At 37.5% G+C, this 26,661-nt stretch overlaps 1 protein-coding gene across 2 annotated transcripts in view; it reads right to left on the bottom strand.

The window, feature by feature from the left end:
• The window catches only part of OSBPL10 (oxysterol binding protein like 10), a 122,558-nt gene that overhangs the window by 61,432 nt on the left and 34,465 nt on the right, over positions 1–26,661 (bottom strand). For both annotated transcript variants that reach the window (XM_082326072.1, XM_082326073.1), the window contains exons 2-4: positions 25,700–25,875; positions 23,811–23,890; positions 11,634–11,825 (exon numbers count right to left, since the gene is read on the bottom strand). In XM_082326072.1, coding sequence (XP_082182198.1) covers positions 11,634–11,825; positions 23,811–23,890; positions 25,700–25,875 — 448 coding nt within the window. The remainder of the gene's footprint in view (positions 1–11,633; positions 11,826–23,810; positions 23,891–25,699; positions 25,876–26,661) is intronic.

Genomic DNA, 26,661 nt, shown 5'->3' with positions numbered 1-26,661 from the left:
GGGGCTTTATGCAGACACTTTATTTGGATGCAAAACACTCCCAAGGACAACCTGACTGTCCACTGTGAGGTTCTACAGAACTCCACTTCTAGACATCACACAAATAGAGAGACACCAGAGAGAGGTTCGCAGCCCTTGCAACACACATGCTAGTTAGTAGAGAGGATCTAGCAGTTCTGACAGGATCCCTGAGAATGCCTCCAGAAATCTCGGCAAAACAGCTCACCCACTTCAGACCAAAACAAACCAGATACTTCTCTCTGCTACCTCAGGCAGACTCCTTACCACGCTTCTTTATGACCACAATTCCAGACTTAAGGCTAAATGTATACTTTCTGTATTCAATCTGTCCTTCTCCTCACCTGAGAAATGAGTTAGTGAATGATAGAAAGGAAATGGGGGGGGGGGGGGGGGGGGGAGAAATTACAGAAAAGACCTTGTGTCCACAGAGATAGACTAGGACAAAAAGTTCAAATCTTGCCCGCGAATGTTTTAGCAGACAGACAATCTTGGATTTTCTAAATTAGAGAATGCTTTTAATCTTAATCAATACCCTGAAATATTCAGCTTCCCTTGAACAGCTTCACATTTTATGGCTGGGGGGCGGGTGAAGAAAAAAAAGCTTTTCCTGTCATCCTCCCAAAATTTGCTAGTTATTCTGAGAATCCTGTCTTGCTGCTTAAGATCTGAAGAGGAGAACACTTCTCCCTTCCAAACCAACATAAACTTCAGGTTTTTACCTGTGGAAGAGGAAGATTTACAAACAAACCGAAGTACTGAAACACTGGAGGAAAATAAAATTCTTCTGATAGTGTCAGCTATCTTAAGTGTTTCATGGAGCTACTCCACAAGTCTTCAGGGGAGAAGATAAAGCTTTTCAGTAAGAGCTCACTGCCATAATAAATACTCAAAGTGAAAGAGCATGATTCAGACAAACTGCATCAATAAGCACTACTTTTCCCCACAAATCAGAGCGAGTGGGCTATACATTTTCTGCAAAATGATGAGTATCAATCTAGCACTGGTCATTTTGCCACTGGAGGGAGATGTCCGGGGATCAGGGTCTATTGCAGGAGACAGATTTTCTTTTTTGCCTGTTGCATTAGAGCTCCCTGTGGACACTCCACACATGTGTAGGTAATGCATGACATTTGCTACCAGTGTAAGGTTTGTACCAAAACATAACTAGTAACTGCTAGGTTCACCCTAGAGGGAAAGAGGTGAGCTCTTCTCTTGAGCATTTGCTAATCTAACTGTTATATTAACTATACCCTACTAATAGTCACCTACTGAGACTTACCATTTACTATCAAAGACAACTCAAGGGAAGTAGGGTGTTGGGATCTTGAAGTAAAACCACAGAGAAGAGAAAAAGCAGACAGTGGCTGCCAAGGTTGTTTGCACCGCCCTGAGTTGCTTCCAGTGATCCAGAACTGAAAATTAGAGAAGCAAAAGGAAGGAGCTTGCAAGTTCAAGTAAATCTTGGACAGCAACTGGCTGCCATCCAGCCAAGCAGGAATCACACTGTTATATTTTAAATCACAGAATGCAGCATTGAGAACACAGCTTATAAAAAACATCTTGTGGGGAATTATTCTTACGCAATTTTACTATAAAAATTATATCAAAATCTGCAAGGAAAGTCATTAGTTTTAGTGATTAAAGGCTGACCATAAGCAGATGTTATTCTATGAGCTCTTCTGAGTAGCAGCTTTTCTTACACATTTCAGAAGCATCACTTTGGTGAAGATAATAGCTATAGCACAGAGCTGGAAAGCATATTTTGATTATCAGCAATTAAGGGACATCTGTGAATTTTAAGAATTCAAAAGAGCACCTATAAGGTTGCTGCTAGTCGTTAAGTCAACATCAGCAATCATAGGAAAATTCTGTTTGTTTACTGTGATATAGAGTACTATTGCTAAAACCTAGTTTTTTTACTTTGAGTGAAATCAGAAGAGAAAAGGCCATGTTGCACTGAAACATAAATTACACATTTCAACATAGCTTCAAGGATGAGGAGGTTTCTCTCAGAACACATGTTGCTAGAAAACCTAACTCTAACTTTTTTTTTTTTTTCTTCCTCCCATAGAATCATAGACTCATGAAATGCTTTGGGATGGAAGGGACCTTTAAAGGTCATCTAGTCCAATCTCCCTGCAATAGGCAGGGACATCTTCAACTACATCAGGTTGCTCAGAGCCCCATCCAGCCTGGCCTTGAATGTTTCCAAGGATGGCGCATCTACCGTCTCTCTGAGCAACCCATTCCAGTGCTTCACCACCCTCATAATGAAAAATCTTTTAAAATTTTTTTTAAAATTTAGATTTTTTTAAAATTATTCCATTCCACCTGGGAATATATAAACACACATACAGCCATTCAGAGTAGTCCAATATCCCATATCCCATATAGTACTTACCCAGATTTCTGATGGAGACTTTCAGTGCTTCTTCCCTTTCCCAACAATGCTTATACTTCCTTTCACCCCCCTCCCAGTTAGCCACCTGGCTTGCAGCATCCAAGAGTAAAATGAATTTTATTTCTGTCATTTAAACAACTCTCAGGAGTGCAGTATACACTCGAATGACCTTGAGTTTCAATCAAAGTAGATATTACTTCCCCCTCTTACAGTCTATTCACCTCATGTTTTCTGAAAAGCAAGGGAACTGTCACTATCAAGACTATCTAACCTTACCATTCCTGAGATTTGAATAAAGCATACCTCTGTGACTCGTGACAAAGCATTCCAAATTCACCCCTTTGACTTCTCCCCACGTCCCAAAGCTGACTGTCAACCGGTTTAAGCTGACATCATTAACTTCACAGCACTGAAGTGATTCAACATACACTGCCGTGATTTTGAGCAGCCAATTTATGACATAACTGCAATAGGGCTGAATTGCATTTATACAGCAACTTTTCCACAAATTATGTGTTTTGTGTCTGCCAGCCTAGATCTACCAATAAAAATGCAATTGGATAACTGGGGATCGCTGTGAGAAAAAACTGCAAGCAGTCATCCCAGAACACAGTAGATAGCATCAGAATATCATGCTAAGCAGTATGTGCAAGAACATAAGACTATGTTTTCTGAGCCAGAGTCAAATACATGAACCATAATAAAAATTAAAAATAATTAATCAATTACAGGTATACATCTAGCACCTATAATACAAAGCTACTTAAAAGTATATGTCAAATTCAGGCAGATATAGTTCAGTTTAGCTTGTTGGATGAAATGTCGCTAGCCATCATGTTATTAGCCACATTTTAAAAGCATACTGTCAGAAATCAGAATTACAACCAAGAAGCAGGTAAGCAGCTGTTTAAAAGCATCTGTGTAACACACACAAAGTTTCTAAAGCATTCAAAACCTGCAAGCCAAGCATTAGAGATGAAGATCACGATTAGAACACGCAGCAAAAGCTGCCAGAGATGGGATCTTTGTTAAATAGCAGACAAGAGCTATAGTGTTTACTATTCCCATTTTTTGTAAAATCAAAATGTTTCCTGTATTTCTCAGTGTTGCATGCAGCACTTTGGGTGTTACACAAGGAGTTGAAGATTATAGTAAGTCCCTCGATAAACATGTATAATAATGTAAACTGAATGGCACGCTTAAAATGTATGAGCCATTTCTATGGTTACTTTCTCCTGGAAGGCATTTACGTAAGTACTTTCCACACTTAATATTTGAAACTTGGCTAGCCACCTAATATTATATTGTCAGCTACCACCGCTGAGAACATTCAAAAATATCTTCTACTTAATTTAATGAAAATAGCATTTAAGTGTGGGTTAACAAAATAGCCCATGTATCTTGGAAGCAGTAATTTCCATTAGAAACAGAGCTGCAGAAGGTGAGTGCACCTTGTTGCATTCAGGGTTTGCTAAGATCGCTGCTGCACCAGCCAGCCACTCAGACACCTGCACTGAAAGCAAGGCCACTTAACAGGCAGCCAGGAGATATGATACCCTAATCTGAGAAAAGATTTACTGAAGTACGTTTTCTTTAAAGCTTCATTTTCAAACTGTCAACTCTAAATTGAAACTACTGTTGTATTTGTGCTCTAATTGTGAAAGAAAACAGCCTTGTAGCTTTCAAAAAATGTAGGTAAGTGTATGATATGCTATGCTGTTTTATATATCTATATAAAACAGAACAGTTGAATTCTGTTTTACATGAAAAATTAAGGGACAGTTTTGAAGGTATACAAAAGCTGGAGACTGAATTCCCTTCAAATCTGACTTCTCTCAAGCTCCTTTTGGAACCTACCATTTACTTAAAATTTAATGAAATATTTTAATAAATGTAAAGAGTAATCTTAGCTTCTCTGCAATTGCTTAAGAAAATGAATGCTGCAGCACTCTGAATGTAGCTGTCATACACACTGTATTATCCTTAATTTATAAATTGCCACTTATTAAATGATTGAAAATTCTCATCTTTGCACATGCTCAATTACTACTAAACTACAGGCTGAAAAAAAAAAAATCAATGAAAAGAAGCCATGTTTGCATCATTTATATTTTTCAGATTTAGAGGGGGGAAAAAAAAAATCAGAAATAATGAACCAGGTTCACTATTGACATAACCTGCATGGACAAATGCTGTAATTTTAGTAGAACATTTGCTCTACAATTCCCATAGCAAACTTATTTCTCCTTGTCTGGGTGTCTGGAATCCAGGATGACTCAACCTTTGCATTAATACAAAATCAAATGCACACAACAAGGTGTAGTTTAGGAAGGTGTAACTTACATGCACTCTTAGCGACCTCAAAGGTACTGCAAAGGCAAGGTAAAGACTCAGAGGACACAAAAGTATTCAGCTCATGTTTATGTGATTTAATAATTATTGCTTTATAGTATTAGAATAATTTACATTTCCTAATCCCCAAAGTGAGACAATTAATGCTACTTAGTGAATTATTTTTATAAGTACGTGTACATTTACTACTTAGGAAGGTACTAGACTGACTCTCCCAGAGATTTAAGCATGCCATTTATCCCGAGGAGAGGTTTTTTTAATCGATCTTCGCAGTACTAACTTAAGGCAGAATAAACACGTCGGAGATGAGACTTCTACGGACAAGTCAAATAGCCTCCAAAGAAACTGCCACGGAATATACCAAATAATTTCATCTGTTCCTATATGCTCTAAATTCGCTTTTTGTCTATAAGGATATGGATAGCAGCCAATCACACTAACATTGCTGAAGAGCCAGAAGAAGATTTCGCATGCTTGCACTGGTATTTTCATACTGTATGAGGAACACACATTTCTAGAACTAGGGCCAATATCAATTCAGAAGAAAGTGCAATGATAATATCTGCAGCTGCCCCTTTTAGCCCTCATGTTAGGTTTGAAACTGGTTTATACTGTTACAGGTTTAATGCCCCTAAACAAATTATAATGGCTCCTGTTAAAACACAGCTGGGAGAAGCCCTTTGAATAACAGCCAGCTCAGCTGTAACTAAGCTGTTAAACATACCTGTAACGCAAATTTGTACTACAATACTTCTCAATTCAAAAAGCATTTCTAAGCACCGTTAAATAGCTGTAGTATAACTTACACAAGCACGTTCTATGCCAAATAAATACCAAACAGCTGAATTAAGCCTTACAGCCTCCTGCTCTTTCTATTGACTTCAGTGTACACAGAACTGACTCAAAGGCTGCCTGCTGTCTTTTCTTCACTACCACTTGCCATGAAGAAATCGTTGCTTTCAGAGAAACAGCTATGGTTTTGGTTTGGGTTTTTTTTGCAAGCACTTTTTCATTATCTTTTTTAGAGTGGAAACATTAGTTCCTGTTTTCCACATCCTGCTAATGAAAATGAAAAATTTGTGACAATGAGTTTGCAGACAAATGAAAGTGTAATACATACAATACATATAAAGTACAGAGGTAGTGGTATTAAGATGTAACGTATTAAGTAACATATCTCATTTTGGATGTTGGATGACCAACATCCATCTATAGCTACAGACTATCTATTTTGTATACGATATGATGCACTTGATTGAAGATGATCAAAAGGATGACCCTGTACTTCTAATTTATTATGGATAGTGGGGCGTGGGAGGAAGATATTTTAAATACCAGCCCAGGAAAAACTGGAGATCGATACCTAACAAAAGTTCCTCCTCTGTGTTCCTTCTCTTCCCTTTCCAACATTGCCACTCCCTGTACCACCATATTATTTGACCAAATGGACAGAAAACAGGATACTTAGATTTCAAAAGTGAAATGCTATGAACACTTTCTGCAGTATCTATAAACTACCAAGATGAAACCACCCTGGTCAGTCCAACTAAGAGATCTCTAGAGGGTATTACAATACTAGTTTTGAAGCGCGGGAAGACTCTAGTTTAAAGAGTCAACCACAAACTCCCACAAAGAAAGCATCACAAAGCTACTTTTTATACTAAAACATGTCTAGAGGGGAAAACGGACATGATTTTAGGCAATTATCTTTAAATCTGCCCAGCAAAAGCACAGCACAGCTCATCTTTGTCTCAAAGCTAGCTCTCATCTTCCCATGCTCTAAAATCGAGATGAGAACTGTCAGTGAAAGCAATAGATCTAATACATAGCACTTCTCTCTACTTACACAGAAGTTTATCAAATTAATCAAAATTATACACCTACTTTCAAAAACACTTCGATTATTAGCAGGATTGTTTTACATGTTCCTTGTGCATACTTCACACTGTTTATGCATGATGTCCTGTTCAAAGATCCGAATCAACAGGTTTTTTACATGCACCCTTACTTATCACATAACCTCCACGCTATGCCAAACATCAAGAGTTACAGCATTCTTTTTGCTAGAATTGGCATTAGATTGCTTCTCTTCTTATCCATTGACCTTTTTATGTACATACTTCCAGAAAAACAAAAGGAGGATAAAAAAAAAATAAAAAGCAAAACTTGACATTTTCAAAGTTGAAAAATAAAATTTAGCATGAAACAAAAATCATCAGTTTTTCCCCTACTACCAGCTTAAACGCCGATTACAAAGTTTTACCATCAACACACAGCTTAGTTTATGTCTTCGTGTGTTCACATACATGAAAGTCCTGCAAGTCTGAATGTCTCCGAGTGGTTTAAATACTGCATCTGCTTTGCTCACCTACAATGCTGTCTGTGCAGTGCTGTAATTCTGTAACACAACAGTTCTCCACAGACAACAGCATCCTTTTCCTCTGTCAATAGCTAGTCACAGTTCCTAAGTTTACTATCCAAATATTACAGCGATGTGAAGATGTTCGCTTCTCACTTGAAAATTCCCCAAGTGTAGTAGTATCGCTAGATACTAGATAGAAGTATCGCTTTCTGCCAGTACCCACATAAAACTGGACAACTGCGGCCCCACAAAATTGCAGGTAAAACCTCACTCCGTGAAGCCCTAGGTTCAAGTCCTAGATTTTCCTATATTGTAAGGGAGGAAGCAAAGAACTACCAGCTAGTTGCATAATGCCTGCAGGAATCAAAAGGTAACCATCTTTATATATGGCAAAGGACATGCAAGAAGCAGCGGGGCTGTCATCTTACCAAAAAGCAGTCCTTTCCAAATTCTGGAACTGCCCACTGGCACATAAAATGGATGTCACACTGGTGGAGGGCCCATGAAATCTGGATCCCACTGTACCAGCTGTTCAGAAGCACATGCTGATGGCTAGTCCACTGTAGAGTATCACAAGTTGTAACAAACACCACATTTCAAAGGGATCAGAAATTCCTCTATCGACTTTTTAAAATTATGAAAAAAAAAAAAATTTCTCTAGACTTCTTTTGGTTAACTCCATTTAATTTCTCTAAACTTATGTAAATAAGTTACTACAAAATGTTCACACACTGCAGTTCTTGGTTGTTTAACAACAATGGTAACGTTGGCAGAGGTTGTACAATTGTCAGACATTCTCAGCCAAAATAAACACCATTCCAAGATGAAGTGTGCCAGTATTAGTTGAGTGGCGGCTAAAATTTAATATGAAGTGTGATGTGGCCACTTGGCTTTATGTTCCAGTTAATTTTAACTGCCCACAGTAAAGAATTCTGCAAGTATAATTCTTACCACAAATTGCTCTGAGGATAATAATATGCATAGTTTAAAAAACAGAATTCAATTTCAAGACCACACACACTTAGGTTGCCATAAAATCCCTTACTACAAAAATCAGTTGAAAGCACCCCTTTAATGATAAGTTATGGCCCAAATAAAGAGGTAGGATCTTGAATAATTCTGCATAAAATGCAACACATAGTAGATCAGCTCTCTCAAATTAAAGTACAGTGAATTTTAGTTTTGATATAACATTCCATAAGTCAGTGTGGACTGGATTATTAACATCAAGTTAATATAAGCAAAAATCTGATTTAAGAGAACAGTATTATTTTAAACAAACAAAAAAAAAGACATTATGATGAAAAGTAATGCTCCTGAGTTTCTTTTCAATTCAATGCTATACAGAAGTAGCTTGAGTATTAAAAGTAAAGTTTTCATAGCAGTCAAAAGCTCCATAATTCACGCTCAATTTCAACTTACCAAACTTTTCAAAAAAGGTCAAGTTTTAATTTCACAACAGAAACACTTATTACATGTGTCTTTCTGGAGACCTATGCAGTTGCTTTTACTACCTTCACAGAATTTTGCACATCAGTTTGGTTCTAAATAGACCTCTTTGCTATAATTTGTTTTACACTGAAGTTCTCTATGCTGTCTAAAAAAAAAAGAAAATTAAGTCAGCCAGAACAAACAACAGAAGGAAACAATGTATAGTTTATTCTTACTATGAAAGGAAAAAAGGGGAAAAAGAACAACCAAGTATTACCAAATATCATTGCATTATGTCAAATATAAGAGTACATTTTGTCCTATTTGCAACATGGAGATACACTTCACTGTTTGCAAATAACATGACCAAATCAAGAAAAAGTGAGCCAGAATTGGAGTAGCAATTTCAAGTTCAGCACTTCCCAGGGATATTGTCCAAGCTAGTGAAGACCATACGTCCCAAGTGAAGGATGCCCCTTTTGCAGCATTCCTGTTTTTCACAGATCTCATATATAATATTGTATATCTCATATATAACATAGTATTACCATAACATTGTTTTAAAATTTAAAAAATACATGCTGCTTCTAGTTTTCCAGAAGCACATCAATTCTTTCCATTGATTTAACTACTGTATTTACAAGATGTAAAATTAACGTAGTCCTATTTATAGTACAATAAAAAAAAAAAGCTTACTTGCATGTCAAAGCTTCGGTGACTTCATTGTATAATGGGAACACTAACACAGATCTATAATCCTTTTGCAGTCTCTTCCCTTCATCCAAATCACACCAAACAACTTCCAAATAAAAAGCAAAGATTTGGGTGTTGAGGAGAGGATTAACTCTCGCCTATTGTATCTTAGTTCATATTTCCCCTTGCTTCAGATTGAAAAAAAAAAAAGGACTAGAACAGATTTAAGTGCACTTTTTTGAAGGTCTCTGGACCGATCTCTTTATTCACAAATTTAACAAGGGAGAGTAGATCTAACACTCACCATTGACTTATATAGGGAACAAGAATATTCCCTGAAAAAACAGGCAGCGCATACCCAAGCCTACTGCATTCACTCTGGAAGAGGGGGGAGAAGGAAACGCACAGAGCATGACATTGAAATGAAATCTGCCTGCTTCCTTAATCTGGAAAAACAGACTTACCCTTTCACAAGATGGAAACAAGATCAGTCAAGCAGCCACTTTTTATATGAGACTGGGAAAGAGGGCAGAAGGACTGATTTTTCCACTGATATGCTCCTCTTTAACAAGCACACACACAAAAAATCCAATACACAAAAGGGTAAAGTTTACACGCCTCCTCACAAAACTTTCTTATGCATTGTTCATCTTAGTACCATTTTCCCTCCCTGAAAAACACTCATTTCTTTTAACCTTCAATCATTATCATATGTTCAATGCCTAAGATTTTCTTAATGCAGCCCTCTAAGTTACTCTCACAGGATGTGGTGCTGCAGCTGAAGTATCACCCACATCAAACATAGCAAAATAATTATCATCCATGATTACACATTGAAGTCCTGTAATATTTACCTTTTTGGAATGATATCACATTGCAATATACTGCAAAGAAATGAGTCAGAAACCCCCAGGCCTTTTCTGCAGGGATAATACCTCGCCACTTATTCTCTGTTTTACTATAGGCTAGTATTTATTTCTTCCTTCCCAAGTGTAGTTCTTTGCATCTGTTGACTTTTTCCCTTCCCAACTTATTATGATCAGCACATATACTATTTCTCTCTTTTAAATTCCTTTCAGCCCTACCCAGCTTCATTTGACAAAGCTGCAACAGCTCCCTCTGTTTATTTTATTAATAGGTTTAAGGTGCACTCTGAATTCAACCTATGAGAGCAAATACATTTAGTAAGGTAGAAACAACTTGGGGGAGATGACTGGTAGGCAAAGACAAGATATTCTCATGAGAAACAAACAGGTGTGTGTTTTCTATAATGTAAAGAAAATGTGGGTGACAGACAGTGCTCTTCAGAGCAAGCAATGACTATTGTTAATACAATAGAGGATATAAGGGAAGTTTTCACTTTTAATGTTACTAGAATAAAAACGGGCATTCTTCATTCTTCATGTAGCATGTGTAATTTGAGTCTTCACTGTGAGCACACACTAAGAATTTATTCAAATTCTGAATATGGAAGGTCTCCATTTATAAAATATTTAGGGGCGTAAACTCTTGAGACTCTGGAGACTGCAACTTGAAGGATTGTGGTAGACGTTTTAAACCCATGTGATAAAAGAATGCTTTAAAGCAGCTAGGCTGCCAACAGTTTCTTTGGTAGAAGGGGTGGGAAGGGGACCGACAAAGGTACTATTAGAGAATAGCAAGAAATTCAGACAAAGCAAAAATAATAAGGGATGAAAGAAAGATGAAAGTGAGTTCTGTGAAAGTCTGCCGTACTATTTAAGCTTGAAACTCTGTATTATTTTTGTTGTCTGGAAGACAGACTTAAATCAGTATATGAATTATACTTCTTAAACCCTGGTAAACATGCTTTGAAAGAAACATGCTTTCTTGTTTGCTTTTCATGTGTTTAATAGGGACAAAGTATTCTTCCATCACAAAACCAGCAATAGAAACTTGACAACAAAGTTAAGACTATTGCCATATAGAAACAAACCGCTGAGTGTGGTGAGCTGTGCCTTCTTGCACATTCATTCATCAGACTTATTCAAGTTGTTTTTTTCTAGTCATATTTAAATGCTTCAGGGCCCTCTTTCCAATCTGAAAGCTAAAAGAGATGCTCCTCCAGCACCGCAGCACCACAGCAAAGTCTGGGAGCTGTGGCCAAGCTACTTCCTCTTCTAAGCATGTGCACACACTAATTTTAACATCGGCATAAAAAAGCCTGTATACACCAGACTTTAAGTTGAACCTGAACTAAAGACTGCCTTTTGCTCGGTGAGGGGATCAAAACAAAGCAATCAAACATAAAATAGGAAACAAAGAGAATTGTTAATTTGTCAGACTTCATTGCTTATTCTAAAGCAAAATAAGTATTTAGAAGTTATAGCAAAACAGCAGATTTTTATCTCTTACCTCTCTGACTTCATGGAGTTGACCAGAACGCTGGGTCTTCGCTCTTCGAGCAGCTGCAGGTGATTTGTGATGTGTGATGGTTACAACAGTTGGCCCACTTTGATTCATATGTTTCTGGCCACTAGGAGATGCAGCATTAACTGTTCCAGGTGGCAGCAGAGATGAGCTTCTACTTCGCGAGGATGAAATGCTCTAGAACAAGCAATGGGATGCTGATATCAGTACCTTTACACAAGTAAATAATTTACAATTCAGGCTACAGATTTGCGCTGTTCTACTTTCCTCACAAACCTAAATCTGGAGGTGTAACTGTGCTCAGGATTGATTTATCCCTTCTGAACCATCTGCATTGCTCAGCAGGGATCTTCTTGAAAACATTGTGGCTATTGCCTCTGTTTCTTGGATTGTCTGAAATCAGCCTTTGCAAAAATCTTCACAAACTCATTACATATTAACATGCTGCTAAGTTCTTACAACCATACTTTTTATGAAAGATTAGGAAGGATTTTGCAGACAAAGTAATAACAATGCTAACACAAATATTTTTTATTAAGCCATTGACCTATAATTCATCAAACTGGTATGAACAGCAAGGAAGAAAAAAAAAATCTTAATGCTTTCACCTGGTGAACTTCTGAAACAGTGCAGTGCTGTTTTCAACATTAGAGGAGCTGCAATTTTGGCAAGGCCAATCCACACACCAATTAAACGTTAACATTTAAAAAAAAAAAAAAAAACATGGCTTAAACAGTCAAGATGTTTTGGAGTAAGCTTGGGATAAACTCTAAATACAAAAAAGGCCAGAAATAAATCTCCAACAGTATCTGCAGTGTGATTACTCTTAACATACAACCTATAAAATCAGTCTGAACATTCAAGAACTTTCTCTGTTCTTATCTAACTGTTTGTCGGTGTTGCCATCTTGGTTTGTTTTCTGCAGCCCTCAAACCAGAGTCTTCCTGGAGTTCTTTAGAAGAGCAATTCTCAATCAAGCTCCAGTGTGCACTAGAGCACCGTGGGACATCATATATAAAAGTGCAACATAAAAAAGCTTCTCCCTTCTGTTTGAACTATTGATTGCATCTGTAAGGTTAAAACTGAAACAGAGTCACTCTTACCTCATGAAACACAAACCACTCCAGAGTGACATTTAGCAGCACTTTAAGAAAGTGAGGTAAATACACAGCCCTATGGGTGAAATACCATTTCACCTCTCCTACAAACCCTGCACAAGTAACAATGGCAGCCTTCAACACTGCTAAGACAGTTATCATCAATGTGGGGTACTACTCTTGAGTCTGCTGGCAAGTGCGCAAAAATATCACTTGGGTACAATCTCTCTCCTTATCCCTTACAGGTCAAACTTTGCAATTCTGCGGTAATTTCATTAAAAGACTTTAAATCCAAGGTGGAGAGGTTCCAACTAGCACTGGAAGTCAGGCATCATGTTCCCACTACACTGACTGTAAGTGACAAGGCAGATTATCTGGCAGTGCCAAGAAGGAAGAGTGAAATAAGTTACATGATCCCTCTGCCACCCCCACACAAAACTAGACTTCAGACTTTTTGAGGCATTTGAAGGTTTAAAAAATGGGTTATCACATTCCCATCATGCAAAGAGCTCCTATACTCATAGAAATAAGCATTATTCCATTGGTCTGGACTTATATTTACAAACACTTCCAAGAATGATGGTCTGACTCTGTTTCTGCAATGAATATATACTTTACTACCATGACTAATAAGATTGTAATAATAAGCATTTGTAGAATCAGGCATTCAAAAACTATCCATCCTGGCTGATAATTCACAATTGCATTAAAACTGCATTTGACTCTAAGGCAAAAAAAAAAAAAAGGCACAGGGAGTGGAATTTGTCAGAAGGGCACAGTAGGTTGCCAGGTTTTTAATTCATCTTCCATTTGAAAGAGCATTATTTAGAAATAACTACAATTAAAATAAGAGCCAGAAGAAAAGTTATTTTGGAGAAGGAAGGGGATGAGGGAAACTGGGTGAGATTGGATTTCCTTTTTTTAAATAGAAGTTTCACAGAGAAGGGCTATCCCTGATATATAATAGCAGAATATACTTACCGATGTTTCTTTTTTAACTGACTAGCATCAGAATACTTCTAAACTAAATTGAGGTTGCAGAGGAAGAACGAGAGAAGTTCATTTTTTCAGCATAAGATCAACTTATCTTCCAGTTTAATTAAAGTTATTTTGGTTTTAGAATGAAATCTTCTGAGAATCACTGACATTCTAGTATCATGTGATCACAATATTAAAAATATACAACTGCCACCTTCATATAGCTAAACTGATCCTAAAACCCAGATAAACAGCAGCAATGTAAAACAGTGAGTTTAGCCATTAGTTTTGCTTGAAAGAAAACAACATTCTGTGAGAAGTGAAGTTTTATTGTGTTTTGATTTTCTTGGCAGGGGGAGAGGAGTTACAGATCTGCAAATAACAAAAGGAACATAAAACAAATATGGAAAGATCCATGCACTGTTTCTGTTTAGATACAGAATCGGGAAGGAATTCTAGGACAGAGTCAGCTTTCAGAAAAAACAGCCACTAAAATAATCTCATTTAACATGCACACATCGAGGAATACGTTCATGAATTGAAATGCACATATATTCTAAGTTAATATCTATATCATTGATATTATTTAGCAATTCAATGCTATTTTCCTTAAGACAGTGTTTCAAACTGCAGTGAACTGTCTGCAGCTGACCCCATGGATCACAACAGACACCCTGACTGCAGCTCACACCTCACATTTTCTCTCATCACATTACCTAACATGATACGCCTTTCACCAAACCCCACTTATGCTTGGGAGTCATAAATTTGTTACTGAACTATTAGTACAAAAGCTGCTAGCTAGCCGCATTTCTTTTTTTTAATTGGCTTTGTACCACAAATAAGTAATGAACACATGTCCAAGAAACAGATACACCCATCATTTTAGGAGTCTCTTAATCCAGATTAGATTTTTTTTCCTGCAAGATTTGCTCTAGTTCATACCATAACTCACTGGGCTACATCAACTACACTCCTAAACTGTGACTTGAGGCAGAATAAACAATCTATGGGATCACAGTGCATTTAAGATGGCTTTTCATTAATTTTTGCAAAGGCATGTGGCAGCTCACAGCAACGGCTGTTGGTAGACAGTCATTTAGGACATGGAGTTTGGGAATCAGTGGAGCAGGAACGAAAATCAGGAAGAACAACCCATCTGTAGTTTCAGTAGCGGGTGGTGCTCAAGAAGGCTGCTACAGAGACACTAGGTAACCCCAAATCTCTACGTATAGAAGTTCACAGCCTGGCAAGGGCTGACCATATCACACTGCCTGGTGTGCCTGACGTTCAGCTGCATGCCTTGCCCTGCAATAGCGCATGTCTAGGGAGAGATCACCTCTGCCGGTGAGCCTCTGCTGGAGTCCTCTTCTTCCCCTCTCACCACAAGATAGTCACCAATCCTATGCAGCTCACCAAGTCAGGAAGATTTGCAATCCTGAATTAGCACATACAGCCACAGTCTGTGCCAAATATCAGAGCCAAATACATTGGTTTGAACACCTCCTACAGGTCTCTAAGCAAGTTTTCCTCACCTCTTCGTCTTCTGTCCCTTTACATCCTTCATCCATCCAATGTTCCTGACCAATGTGCCAGAAAACTCCACCAGCCCACGACACAAACCCTCTAGCATCTAACTTGGGATTATTCTTTAGAGGATGTCTGTAACATCCAAACCCTAAATGACCTCAGCACCAGGACCTGTGGCTACCCATGAAGCTATGCTTAGGCAAGGCCTAATGATAAATGTAAAAAATTCCAACTTACAACTTGCAAAAGCAGTCATACACAATGTGCAGGCGAATGTCTAGAGGAGGCAGTTTCTACAACCACTCAAACCCCTTTGAAGTGGGGCTCCACTCCTCAATGCCACAGAGAACAGCAGCAGAGCACTGTGCCTGCTCCATCTAAGGAGACAGAGGCGGCAGCTAATTTCTTCTGACAGCTTCTTCCTGCCACTGCCAGAAGAGGCCTCCCAGGAACTACACACTCAGCCCCTTATGCACTTTTGAATTTTACAACACATTGTCAACACCTATGTCCCAGCCAAATACTTGACTCCTCTTTTGCAGAACTTCGTCAGATTGAATACTGGGAATGACAAGCATCTCTTTTGCATCGATACACAGCTGCGCAAAAATCAAAATCTTCCAATTTTGTTAAAATGTTAAAACCTATGTGATGTTTTCCACAGCTAAAAGCACTCTAATTACACATCATATTACAACAGCCATTAATGCCACTCTCCCAGGAAATCAAAGCAATGACAGTAACTGATGGATCTTTATTCCTAATCCACCGCTCTTCCCCCTAGTGCTGCTGGTATGACTGATCTGCCCCTCTATTACCATATCTCCTTTTCTTTGGTCCTAGTGCTTTCTGGTTTGCAAATAAATACATAAAAAGATAGTGAAAAGTCTGATGAAAGTAAGACATAAGCTCTTCAACAATTAGTAATGCATGGTGCCAACAATGAGTCAAGAAATCCACCAGCTGAAGCATCCCAAAAGGATTACAAATATTCTTTCCTGAGGCTACACTTTACCATTGCTCAGAATAATAAAGAAGCTAATAAAAGATTAATTTGTTACTTGCGTTCATCTTGGTTTTACGACCTAAAACTAGCTAAAGTACGCTTTAGCTAACACAGATTTGCGTTAAGATTTTTATTTTAGTAGACTGCCCATCTCCAAGATGAAAAAGCAGCATAATGAATGCTTCCATTTGGATATCAAAAATCCTAACAATTAAAATAATGTAATTGTAGAACAGTAAGTTCCAACTATACTAATGTTTTCATGACTCATTCTCCCTGGAGATTGCCCTTCCTGCTCACAAAGAAGCTGAAGCGTTTTTCACCATTTACCAGAAGCAAACAGTTTTGTTTATTTTGGAAAGTAAATGCAATGTTCCAGAGATCAATAAACTAATTTCTGAAGTGAACTGTCATATCTGTTTATGGCTGATAATCATCATTTTCACAGGCACTGTGCCACGGATGTTTTCTACAGAATAATAAATACTGAAATGACATTCCTTTACTCCTCTGCATATATATAGCACAGAACCAATCCCTGCGTGCAGCTTTAAAGCAATGAGAAGTCACACACTATCAGAAAGTAATTACGATTTTGAGACACCACCATGCGGTATTTTAATTCCCATCTACTTCTTTTCCAATGCATCCTAAGTAAACAAACACTGAGAAAAGAAAAATACGGACAGAAATCTGTTTAATTTACATTACGATCATTCACAAATACTAAAATGTAAATGACTGAATCTGCCTAACATCCAAACTTCAGCATTGCAAAGGGACCAGCCTATGATATGCTTTGCACATTTGTGTAAAGCATCATCTACGCTACTAACTTTTCTGACAGAGTATTATAGTGCTTCATTATCTTCAGTAAGGCAATACACGTGTCTGCTTTTAAGCAAAAGGCTATGATAATTATTCCATCATAAAAATCTTTTCTTTGTCAAGAATCATTTGAGCAAGCTCATGTTCAGTCCTAAATGGACTTTTTTTTCCATTTCTGTAGGATTTTGAAAGCAGAGAGCTGTGAGCAACTCTTATCTTCATGCAGCTTCCAAAGGGAGGAAAAGAAAGGTGTCAAACACACACATATCTACAGCCAAGCACTGCTTCCTTCTCAGCCTCACCACTGTAAGGATTTCCAAAGCATGTTTTAATTAGAAGCACCATTCTTCAGTTGGCTTCTATAGCTCAAGGACGAGAGGAGGAAGCAGACGAGCATACCAGAGGAGGGAAGAGTGAACTTGCTCAAAAGGAAGAGAGGTTTCATGTGCATAAAAGAACCAAAACAACACTCAAAGACTTGAAACTTTCACTAGTCTGGCTTTATGGCAACAGTTCTCATGCAGATGTTAAAAATACCCAGTGGAAAAAAAAAAAAAAAAAATCCATTTAGAAATTTAAAGGTATCTCTGTGGCCATTCATTAATAAGGCAAGAAGAAACCTGATAAAACTGAAGAATGGCCACCAAAGGTCTATGACAGCCATTCTTCCAGCTGTGGAGAAAAATCACACATCTGCCTCATAATGATTTGATAAAAGTGTTGACTTCAAACTTTCAGGTATTACTACAGGTGCTGTTTCACATTACAGCTAAACTGCTACTGCAGTTGCCACTGAAAGGGGCAGGTTTGGATGTTTTCCTCCACCATCTCTCCATGCTGCCTGAGGCCCATTCGACCTCATGGACAGCCACTCCAGGGAATTAAACCAGAAGAGAAACAGAGACATAGACACACATACAGAATTTTCCGCTGATTTAGCTCCCAAACTGCCTTTCCAAAGGGCTGGATGATGGTTATAACAGGCACTAGGAACACTGCTTGAGGGGAAAGAGAGCAGGACAGTCCTTACAGAGGCATGCAGTCATCAGGTTGGCTCAGTTTTAAATACAGAGCCTCCGACTAAACCAAAGAAAGGTTAGGTTTTGGCCAGATTCATTTCAGCTGTCCTCCATCCAGGAGGAAGAAGAGAGCAGGGCTTTACCACCAGGGGCTGCTCGAAGCAGAGTCCAGCTTTCCCTACATCAGTGCTCATCCGATTCCTCAGTGAGCTGGTCAGGTAACCCAGTCCTTTTTAGCAGGATGCCGTTTTTTCTGCTTCTGATGCCTAAGCTACCACAGGGCCAGAAACACAACAGAGCCCGCGCAAAAGGTGGCAGTAGACGGAAGGGAATTGGACTGCCATTTACAGCTGCAGGGAATCAGCAGACAAGTTCAGCTGAAACATGAAACCACACCATCCAGTGTTTAGCAGTTCACTTGTGCAGCTCCAAACCAGAAGCTGGAACAAGGGGGAGTCTACCTCCTTATTCTAGTACAAACCTAAGCTGAAATTACCATCTGAGCACAATTTAAGACAGAAGCTACTTCAGAAGACAAAGGTTTCTCTTCCCTGCCACATTCCTGACATGCACTGAAAAATAGAAGACTTATATGCCAATCCAGCAACAGATCCACACATTGGAATTAAGAGCTGGTATAAAAGCCCATGTGTTTGTTCCTAGTAGTGCTTTTACAGCCACCATCACTAAACAGTCAAGAAAAAAGGGGTATGAAACAGAAAAACTAACAAGCTTGTGACAATTTATAGATATAAAATTATTCTTGGAAGTTACCACAAAAATTATGCATAAGCCTACTTCTTCTTGGAAGCATTTTATATCACCAAATTCCAATTTGACTAATGCTTTAATTAAAACTTGTACAATAATATTCACTTAGAATAGTCTAAAAAAAAACCCAGCAATCCTATCCAGATATAGAAGACTTCTTCCAATACAGTGTGATTTGGCACTCTGTGGAGGTTGAGCAATCTGTAATTAAGCGAAATGAGACTTGTATGGGAATACCAAGAACATTAAGACTATCTTACAGCATGGGAATTATTTGCCAGAGAACATTATCCTTTTACTGCTTTTTTTATCATTAAGATGTAAAATTTAATTAAAACAAAGCAACAGACTTAGCTTGTGTTACATCCACTTGTTAGCTGTATAGCTCACCTTTGGATCATTCATTAGGATGCAAATGAATTTAGTCATTAGTATACAATTTTTTTTTTTTTTTTTTTTTTTTTTTTTTTTAAATCGCTGCGCTGCTTAATTTCCTCCACCACTCCAGTCCCCAACTGAAGCTTTAAAGACAGCAAGGACAGGAAGTCATACAGCAGCATTTTGCAGCAGGCAGTAGCTCCGAAAAAGAAAGGAAACTAGTGCTGATCTGGATCCAGTGCAGGAAGAAGGAGTGCTCTCCTATGAATATTTCACAGAAATAGTGACACTGCTTCAGCTTTGAAAAACATTCTCCAAATTCTCATGTTTTCCTATGAATCTCCTTCCAGTAGTATCCATTCAAGATTTCAAAAACGTGTTCTCTCTCCAAGACGAAACACCTGTAGCTAAGAGCTGCTTCACTGGTATTCTTGGGAACCTTCCCACTGCTTGCCTGGTTATCCCATTATTTTTCCCCAGTTAACCTATATACCACCAGCGTAAGAGAAAATGTACCCCTGACTGCATATTTTACACTTCCCATTCCACCTCCTTCTCAAGTGTACAATGCCTAAAAAGTAGCTAGAAATTTCTGCCTCTCATTCTTCCTGTGAAAAAGGTGAATTCAAGCTGTAGAAGAAGCTGGGAGCAAACACTCGGGCTCCAACTTTCCAGATGCAGAAATGTGCCTGTTCCCAGCAGAGACAGAGCTTGGATTCTGTTCAAACTCCAGAAGCTTAACACACATAAGTATCTATCTGCCTGTTCGTGATAGCACTATGAGAGACAGACAACTTGCAGTTATCACTTACTACAACCCTTCAAGTACGGGGAGGGGGGGGAAGAGAGAAATCCAGCCCTGCTGCCCGCAGAATTCCAAATCACATCATGACAGTCCTATCAATGGCAGGGCTGTTTTAACAAAACCCAAAAATGCAGATTTTTGTCAAGTCCTCAATTATGCAAAAGGAAGTAAAAAACATACCCTTCTCTGTGTCATTACAGACCTCCCTATGTAATTCCAGTCCCTAAGCCCAACACAAAAGAAACAGTAAGGTGGCTAAAATAACAGCACGCTATTTTATGTAAATTTAAAATATTTTAAACATATTTTAAACAGTATGTTTCCACTCCCATGCTAGTAATTATTAATAAAAAATAAAGTACCTTCATCTACAAGAGAAAGACAAAAATCACAAAGAAATGCAGCAGTTCTTGCTTCCCTTATCTCCTACCAGGCAGTAGTTCTGAAGTTAAGAAACTCTGAGGAAAAGAAAAAAAGAAGTTCTAGAAATGCATTTTTTTTCTAGTTTCTGGAATGTCTGTGAAGCATCACTCCCTTTTAACCAATATCTGATCTCCAAAGTCTGTATCATTGTAGCATTTAAGCTTTTTATCACTTGCTTTTATAGAGAAAAGCAGAGAGAAGCTTTAAAACTTACTTGTAGGTGAAATCCAAGTTAGCACTATATGCAATGCTAAAGTCAGTGAAAATCTGTTTCTCAGATAATACTCTAACCCTGAGAAGATAGGAGGGGAAAAAAGAAAAAAGTATATTGAAAACCAAGAGACAAATCTTGTCATAAGAAAGGTTCCTAGGAACAGGTAAGCACAACATTGCTTCAGTACAGTACACTTCTGGAGTAAGAAGCAGAGTCATCAGTGGTCTCATCTGACACACGAATTCCCAACATTTTATTTTCTTGACTGTTGAGCTTAAAAATACAGAAGATATAAAATCTTTATTTGCTCTGTGGCTTACAAAAGTGGAGAATTAAGAGTGCTTCACTAACAAACACATCAAGTGAAAAGTGACCTAGTCTGATTTTAGATGTACACTTGTAACACAGAACTAAGAAATGTATTTTAGTTTTCTTAAGCATTTCTATTTTATATTAAATGGATCCAAGCTAATTAAAATATATGGCTGACTGTACCAACCAAAACGCATCTATATTCCAGCATCCTATGCCAAGTTTCTGTAACTGATCAGTCTTCCAAGAAAAATGCAAGAACCCTTCTCCTGCTGTTTGAAATAATCTTTTGCTTGGTTCCTCAGTTATGTATGGCCGCCACCTCTCAGTCAAGGAAATGCTTTTATTTTCTTCCATGATGAGCCTAGGACCCAGAGGAAAGCCACAGCAGTGGTAAGTCACTATGCAAGAGTATAAGAACAAGTCTAGAGAGATGCTCCTCATTCTAAGACCTTCCTGTTTCTGAAAGTTGCACATTACATCGTCTGGGACAGATGCTGTCTGTGTATTTAATAGCCTCCCACTCACTTAGTCAAGACTATCTAATAACATTTTGCCTTTCACATACTTTTCAAACCTATACACAATTTTGGCATCCAAAGCATCCTAGTTTTCATTCATCTCCTGTTATTTTGATCCTGTTTTCAGCTCATTTTCTTTGAGGCTCCCCCACAGCGATATTAACAGCTAGCAAATACTTCCTATTCAGCCACTCCAGAGCACTTATTAACACTATACTTCCCTGATTTGCCCTTTCCCTTCCCATCATCAGAAAAAAAGACTCCAGTGTAGTCAAGTTTTGTCACACAGAGTTCATTCTGTACAGAAGAATAACAAAAGTGATGAAAAGTACTTTCCCCCACTCCAATGTTTCTGTTTCAGAAATGGAAGAGGACTGATAAAAGTATTCAAGAGAAGTATTTGACGGAGTTAGAGCAGTCTAAGTATTTTCCCTTTTGTTCTCTGCTCCTTTCCTGATAATTCCTGAAATTCTAGTTGCTTTTTTTGGACCACTACTAATTGCTGGACATTTTCACTGTTATAACACCAAGATTTTTCTCTTGACATACTAATTAATTCAGAGCCTATCAAAACATGTAGATACTACTACTGCAGGAGCTCAACATGGAGAGGCAGTATGAAAAATTCTGAACATAAATTATTACTAAGTGCAACAGTTTTTACCTAAGGAGGAAAAATGATCCAAACTTCACTTACACAAAGATCAGCTTCAACTCAATTACTGCCACTCTTGAATGAGGTTTTGGTATTAAAATAGACACCTCAACAGAATTATTTATCAGGAGCGGGCAAAAGGAGAAAAAACAAATCCACTATTAAGAAATATTAGCAAACTAATAGAGAGTAGAAGTATAAGAATCAATTTTCCATTGCACAAGTGTCTGATATCATATATATAGAACAACAGTTCTATTACGTCATCACAATACATTGTAGATGCTAAACATTTAAATGGGTTCAAGAAGTGACGAGAAAACTTATTGAGGAATAATTCATTGATGGCAATTGAGTATAAAAAGTTATAGTCTCTATCTAGCACAGGAAGCCCCTGAGCTGCAAATCAACAGCAACTGTAAGAGTATTCTGATCAAGTAGAGTTGCACCTTTCTGAACAGTACTGGGCCACAGCTATATAAAAACCATATTTAATTGTCATGCATAAGAATTGAAAGAGTACTGAAACACCGAAGTTACTTATTCTCCTTCAAAAAGGATTTTAATTATACTATAATTCCTTCCTGACAAGTCCACATCACTCAAAAAGAAGGAAAAAAAGTTGATTTTACTTCACACACTTCAGTGAATGCTAGTCTCCTCAAAATATCATCCATCTTTTCAAAGTCCAACTTTCAAAGATACTCAGGATCATGATTTTGACTGCAGTTAACACAAGACTGATATTGTCAACATCTTGGGGCAGGGAGGAATCCTTTCTGCTTGCAGTTATATGCATTTTTTTAATATAGCAAACAATTAGTCATGAGGAAAGCAATCTTTTTTGTTTTTGTAAAGATATCAATAGAAGTGCTTAAAAGAATGAAGATAAGAGCAGGACTTTTTTTTTAGTGACTTAGCATTAACACCAAAAGTATACATAAAATAAATACAATAATCATTTATTTCTAATAGGGTTGTTTGTTTGCTTTTAATACGTCCCACTTTCAAAGTGCGTTCTACTTTAAACAGATTCATGTCATTTCTATTTGGAGGCAGGGGACACCCTCAACCCATCATTTTACTATTTTTGAAGTCCAAACGGATTTTTACCTGTCCAAGATATTGATCTGTTTGAGGACAAAAATTCTGACATCATTTCCGAAGAGAAATAAATAATATAAATCTTCATATGATCAGATTTGGTAAAGAAGTTGAAGACTGACCACTGCTAATATCTACCTGAATCTTCTATAATAAGGGCCATTAAATTTTATAAAACGAAATAGAACTACTATCAGTTAACACTTTTAAATACTAATCAGGACATCACACAGGTATTTATTAATAAGCTGTTGATCCAGCCACTCAATTAAGCATGTATTGACATTATCCAAAATGCACTTCATTAATTTCTCATAAATAGGACAATGTTTATTTATTAAAATTGCCCAATTAACTTAAGTCTGCTCCAGTTAGTGAGGAATGCCAACTTGCTGCTTTTAGTCATAAACCTCTGAACATCAACCCACGAAGTACAGCAGCCAGTCTATCATGCAGACCATGCTGTTCTTCACCTACACCAGTTAAAACATAATAGTTACTTCTCCCTCTTAATTATTTACCTTAGAATTACCTTCCTTGTGATGTTTGGCACAGGATCGAAGCTGAGTTATCCAGTATTGTTTCTCTTTTGCATCAGCAGCTAGAACAGAAAGAAGAAAACGCAGGGAATCACACATAAACCAATATTCTTTTTTTGCATAAGAGAAGGTGACGGGGTGGGAGGGGAGGAGGATTTTTTTTTTATTCGTTAGGACACACTATAAATTCTAATTTACGCTACTTAAATTAAGTACGTGTAACTTCTTCAGTACAACACATCTAAACCTCAACTTAAGATGCCGTGGCCAGTTGGAACAGATAAGCTTATGAGGCTTCTTCATGGTTATCTCCTCCAAGTGTTATTAAAAGCAGAATTACCTCAAGATGACTTTTTAAAAAATTTTTAATCCACTTTTGTTTTACTTGTCTCTCTTTGTGAAGGACAAAGGCCACACTGTAGCATTTGTATCAGTAAAACCTCTACACTCAGGATGTCAATCAGCTACCAAACAAGCTACCAGTTCCCCAGATACTTAAGTACTTCTGTTTTAATGTAGTTCAACTAAATCTCTCTTTAAACCTGCATTCGCATGCAACTTAAAGACACAAGAATGAAAACCAGAAATTCTCCCACACATCTTCAAAAAACAGCTTTAAAAGTTATTGAAAAGATTGTCTGCAGTCTATATCAGGTGGCTTCTGTGTAATATCAGTTAAGTATATTTAGGAAAGAGGTTTGGTTTTGGATTTTTTTTTTTTTTTGAACAAACCACTACTAGAGTAATCCTAATTAAGAATACTAATACAGAGTGGATAATTTCAGTAAATATTTTCTCTTACTTCCCCTGCTATTAAGTATCTCAATGGTTATTGACTCAGCATAAAAATTATTTACTGATTTGAATCAAATTCATAGATCTCATGAAATTAAAAGCAGCATAGTGTAAGTATTTGATAATCTCAAGTAATGAGCAAAGCATGATAATGAAACCACAAGTGTTCCTGATTTCTAGCTGTGCATATTCCAAAACATTTTAACAGAAACTCTCCCTGGTTGTGCTTGTGTTTCAGTTCTACATACAAAACAGCAACACACTGTACCACAGGGCAGTCCTGCATACTCTGTCCTGCAGCCAGCTGATAAAACTGTGGTCAGAATAAAACTAACATAATTTTAAACTTCTGTTACACTGTATTACATGTCATTTTTTTTTATACCAGTTTATTTTCTGATAAACTTGCTTGATAGGAAAAGTACCCAGAGTAATCAACCATACTGAAAATACCTTAGAATCAGAATCCTGCTGCTTTGTTTGTTTGGTTGTTTTTGGTTTTTTTTTTTTTTAAATATTCAAAATTAACTCTTACATACCCTATATTGTCTTTCTTACGTTTGGGAGCAAGGGAAGGCAAAATTTTATGTTAAAGGTACATTCAATTATTCCAAGACTGACAAGAACAGAGTATCTTAACAGCCTTCCACTGGCATTTTTTCCTTCTCCGACTCATCAGCAGATTCATTAATGCACATTATCTGCAGGATGGTGTCAGGGGAGAACAGCATTAGAAATGAAATGCTATGCTGTGGACAGCACTGAAAGCAGCTTTTTCTTCCCTCAGAAGCAAACAAGACATACTGTACAATCAAAATGCCACAATAACAGCTTATAGAAAGCATTTTGAGTTATCTTCCAGCCCTGAAAGTCTATATATTGTAAATTCACACACATTTAACTGCAGATTACTGTTCCACTGCGTTTTATAATATAGTACGTAACAATATAGCTGTATAACCACTACCTTCTGACAGTATAGGGAAGTAAAAGAGAAATGAGATATGAAAGAAGAGGCACAGAAGTGGGAACAGGAGAGAAGAACAACTCAGTTGGCACTTTAAGCAGCACTGTACCTCTCAACTTATACATCTCTCCATTAGCAGAGTAGACCACCAACATATGTGGCACTTCATCACTGGGCGATATTATAGCTCCAGCTAAAGATAAGGTTCCTCGTGGCTTCTGGTTTTTACTTTGTTCATTCACGAAATACTGCAGAATCCCCGTCTCGAAGTCCAGCACAAAGTACCTGTTCAAAGAAATCGCAATCGTGTAGTATTTCTGCTAAAGAGTTTTTCATGCATTTACTCAAAGAAGAGCACAGATTGATCTTAACTCAAGATCATAAACAAACAAATGAGGTTAAAGTAATTTTTGTAATAACTCGATTTTGTAAGGTACTGTTATTTTGATGATTAGGTTTCATTTTTTAAGGGCATGTGTGAGCTATTACTTTACTCATGTTTCTTTCAGATTAATGGTGAGGTTCACATACAAGACATAAAAGCAAGGAAAGGAGTTTTTAATTGAAGAGGTTCCACTGAAGAAGTATGAGACTGCTTCTTTTGGGTTTTTTTGGCCCCTCCCCTCTTTTTTCCATTTATAACCTTGAAAGACATGCTAATTCCTCACAACTAGTCTTTTGAAAAGGTGACACTGCTTTTGCAGAGGGATGAGCACAATTAAAGATACCATAGTATTTTCATGTTTGTGATAGTATTTCACATACAGATGTTGAGTGCAATTTTGAACACTGGCCAAGGGAATTGAACATTCAGTTCCCAATAAGGACTAGATAGGAAGTATGAACATCCATGTACAAGAAAACAATTAGTAGTAGAGAGAAGTAAAGTCTAAATTCTATTTGGTCATTCTGCTAACAAATTCTAACACGGAAAAAACATTTTTACTGCTGATCGTATATTTAGGATCAGGAAATACTCAGCCAGCGAAAATCCAGTAACCACAAAGATTTTTTAAAAAAAAGTTATTCAGAATCACAGTACATTGAGGAAAAAGAAGAAGGGAAGCATAG

Source organism: Platalea leucorodia, assembly GCF_965183815.1.
Source record: "Platalea leucorodia genome assembly, chromosome: 1".
Taxonomy (NCBI): domain Eukaryota; kingdom Metazoa; phylum Chordata; class Aves; order Pelecaniformes; family Threskiornithidae; genus Platalea; species Platalea leucorodia.
Note: the sequence above shows the minus strand (reverse complement) of the source record. Positions and strands in the feature narration are given on the sequence as shown.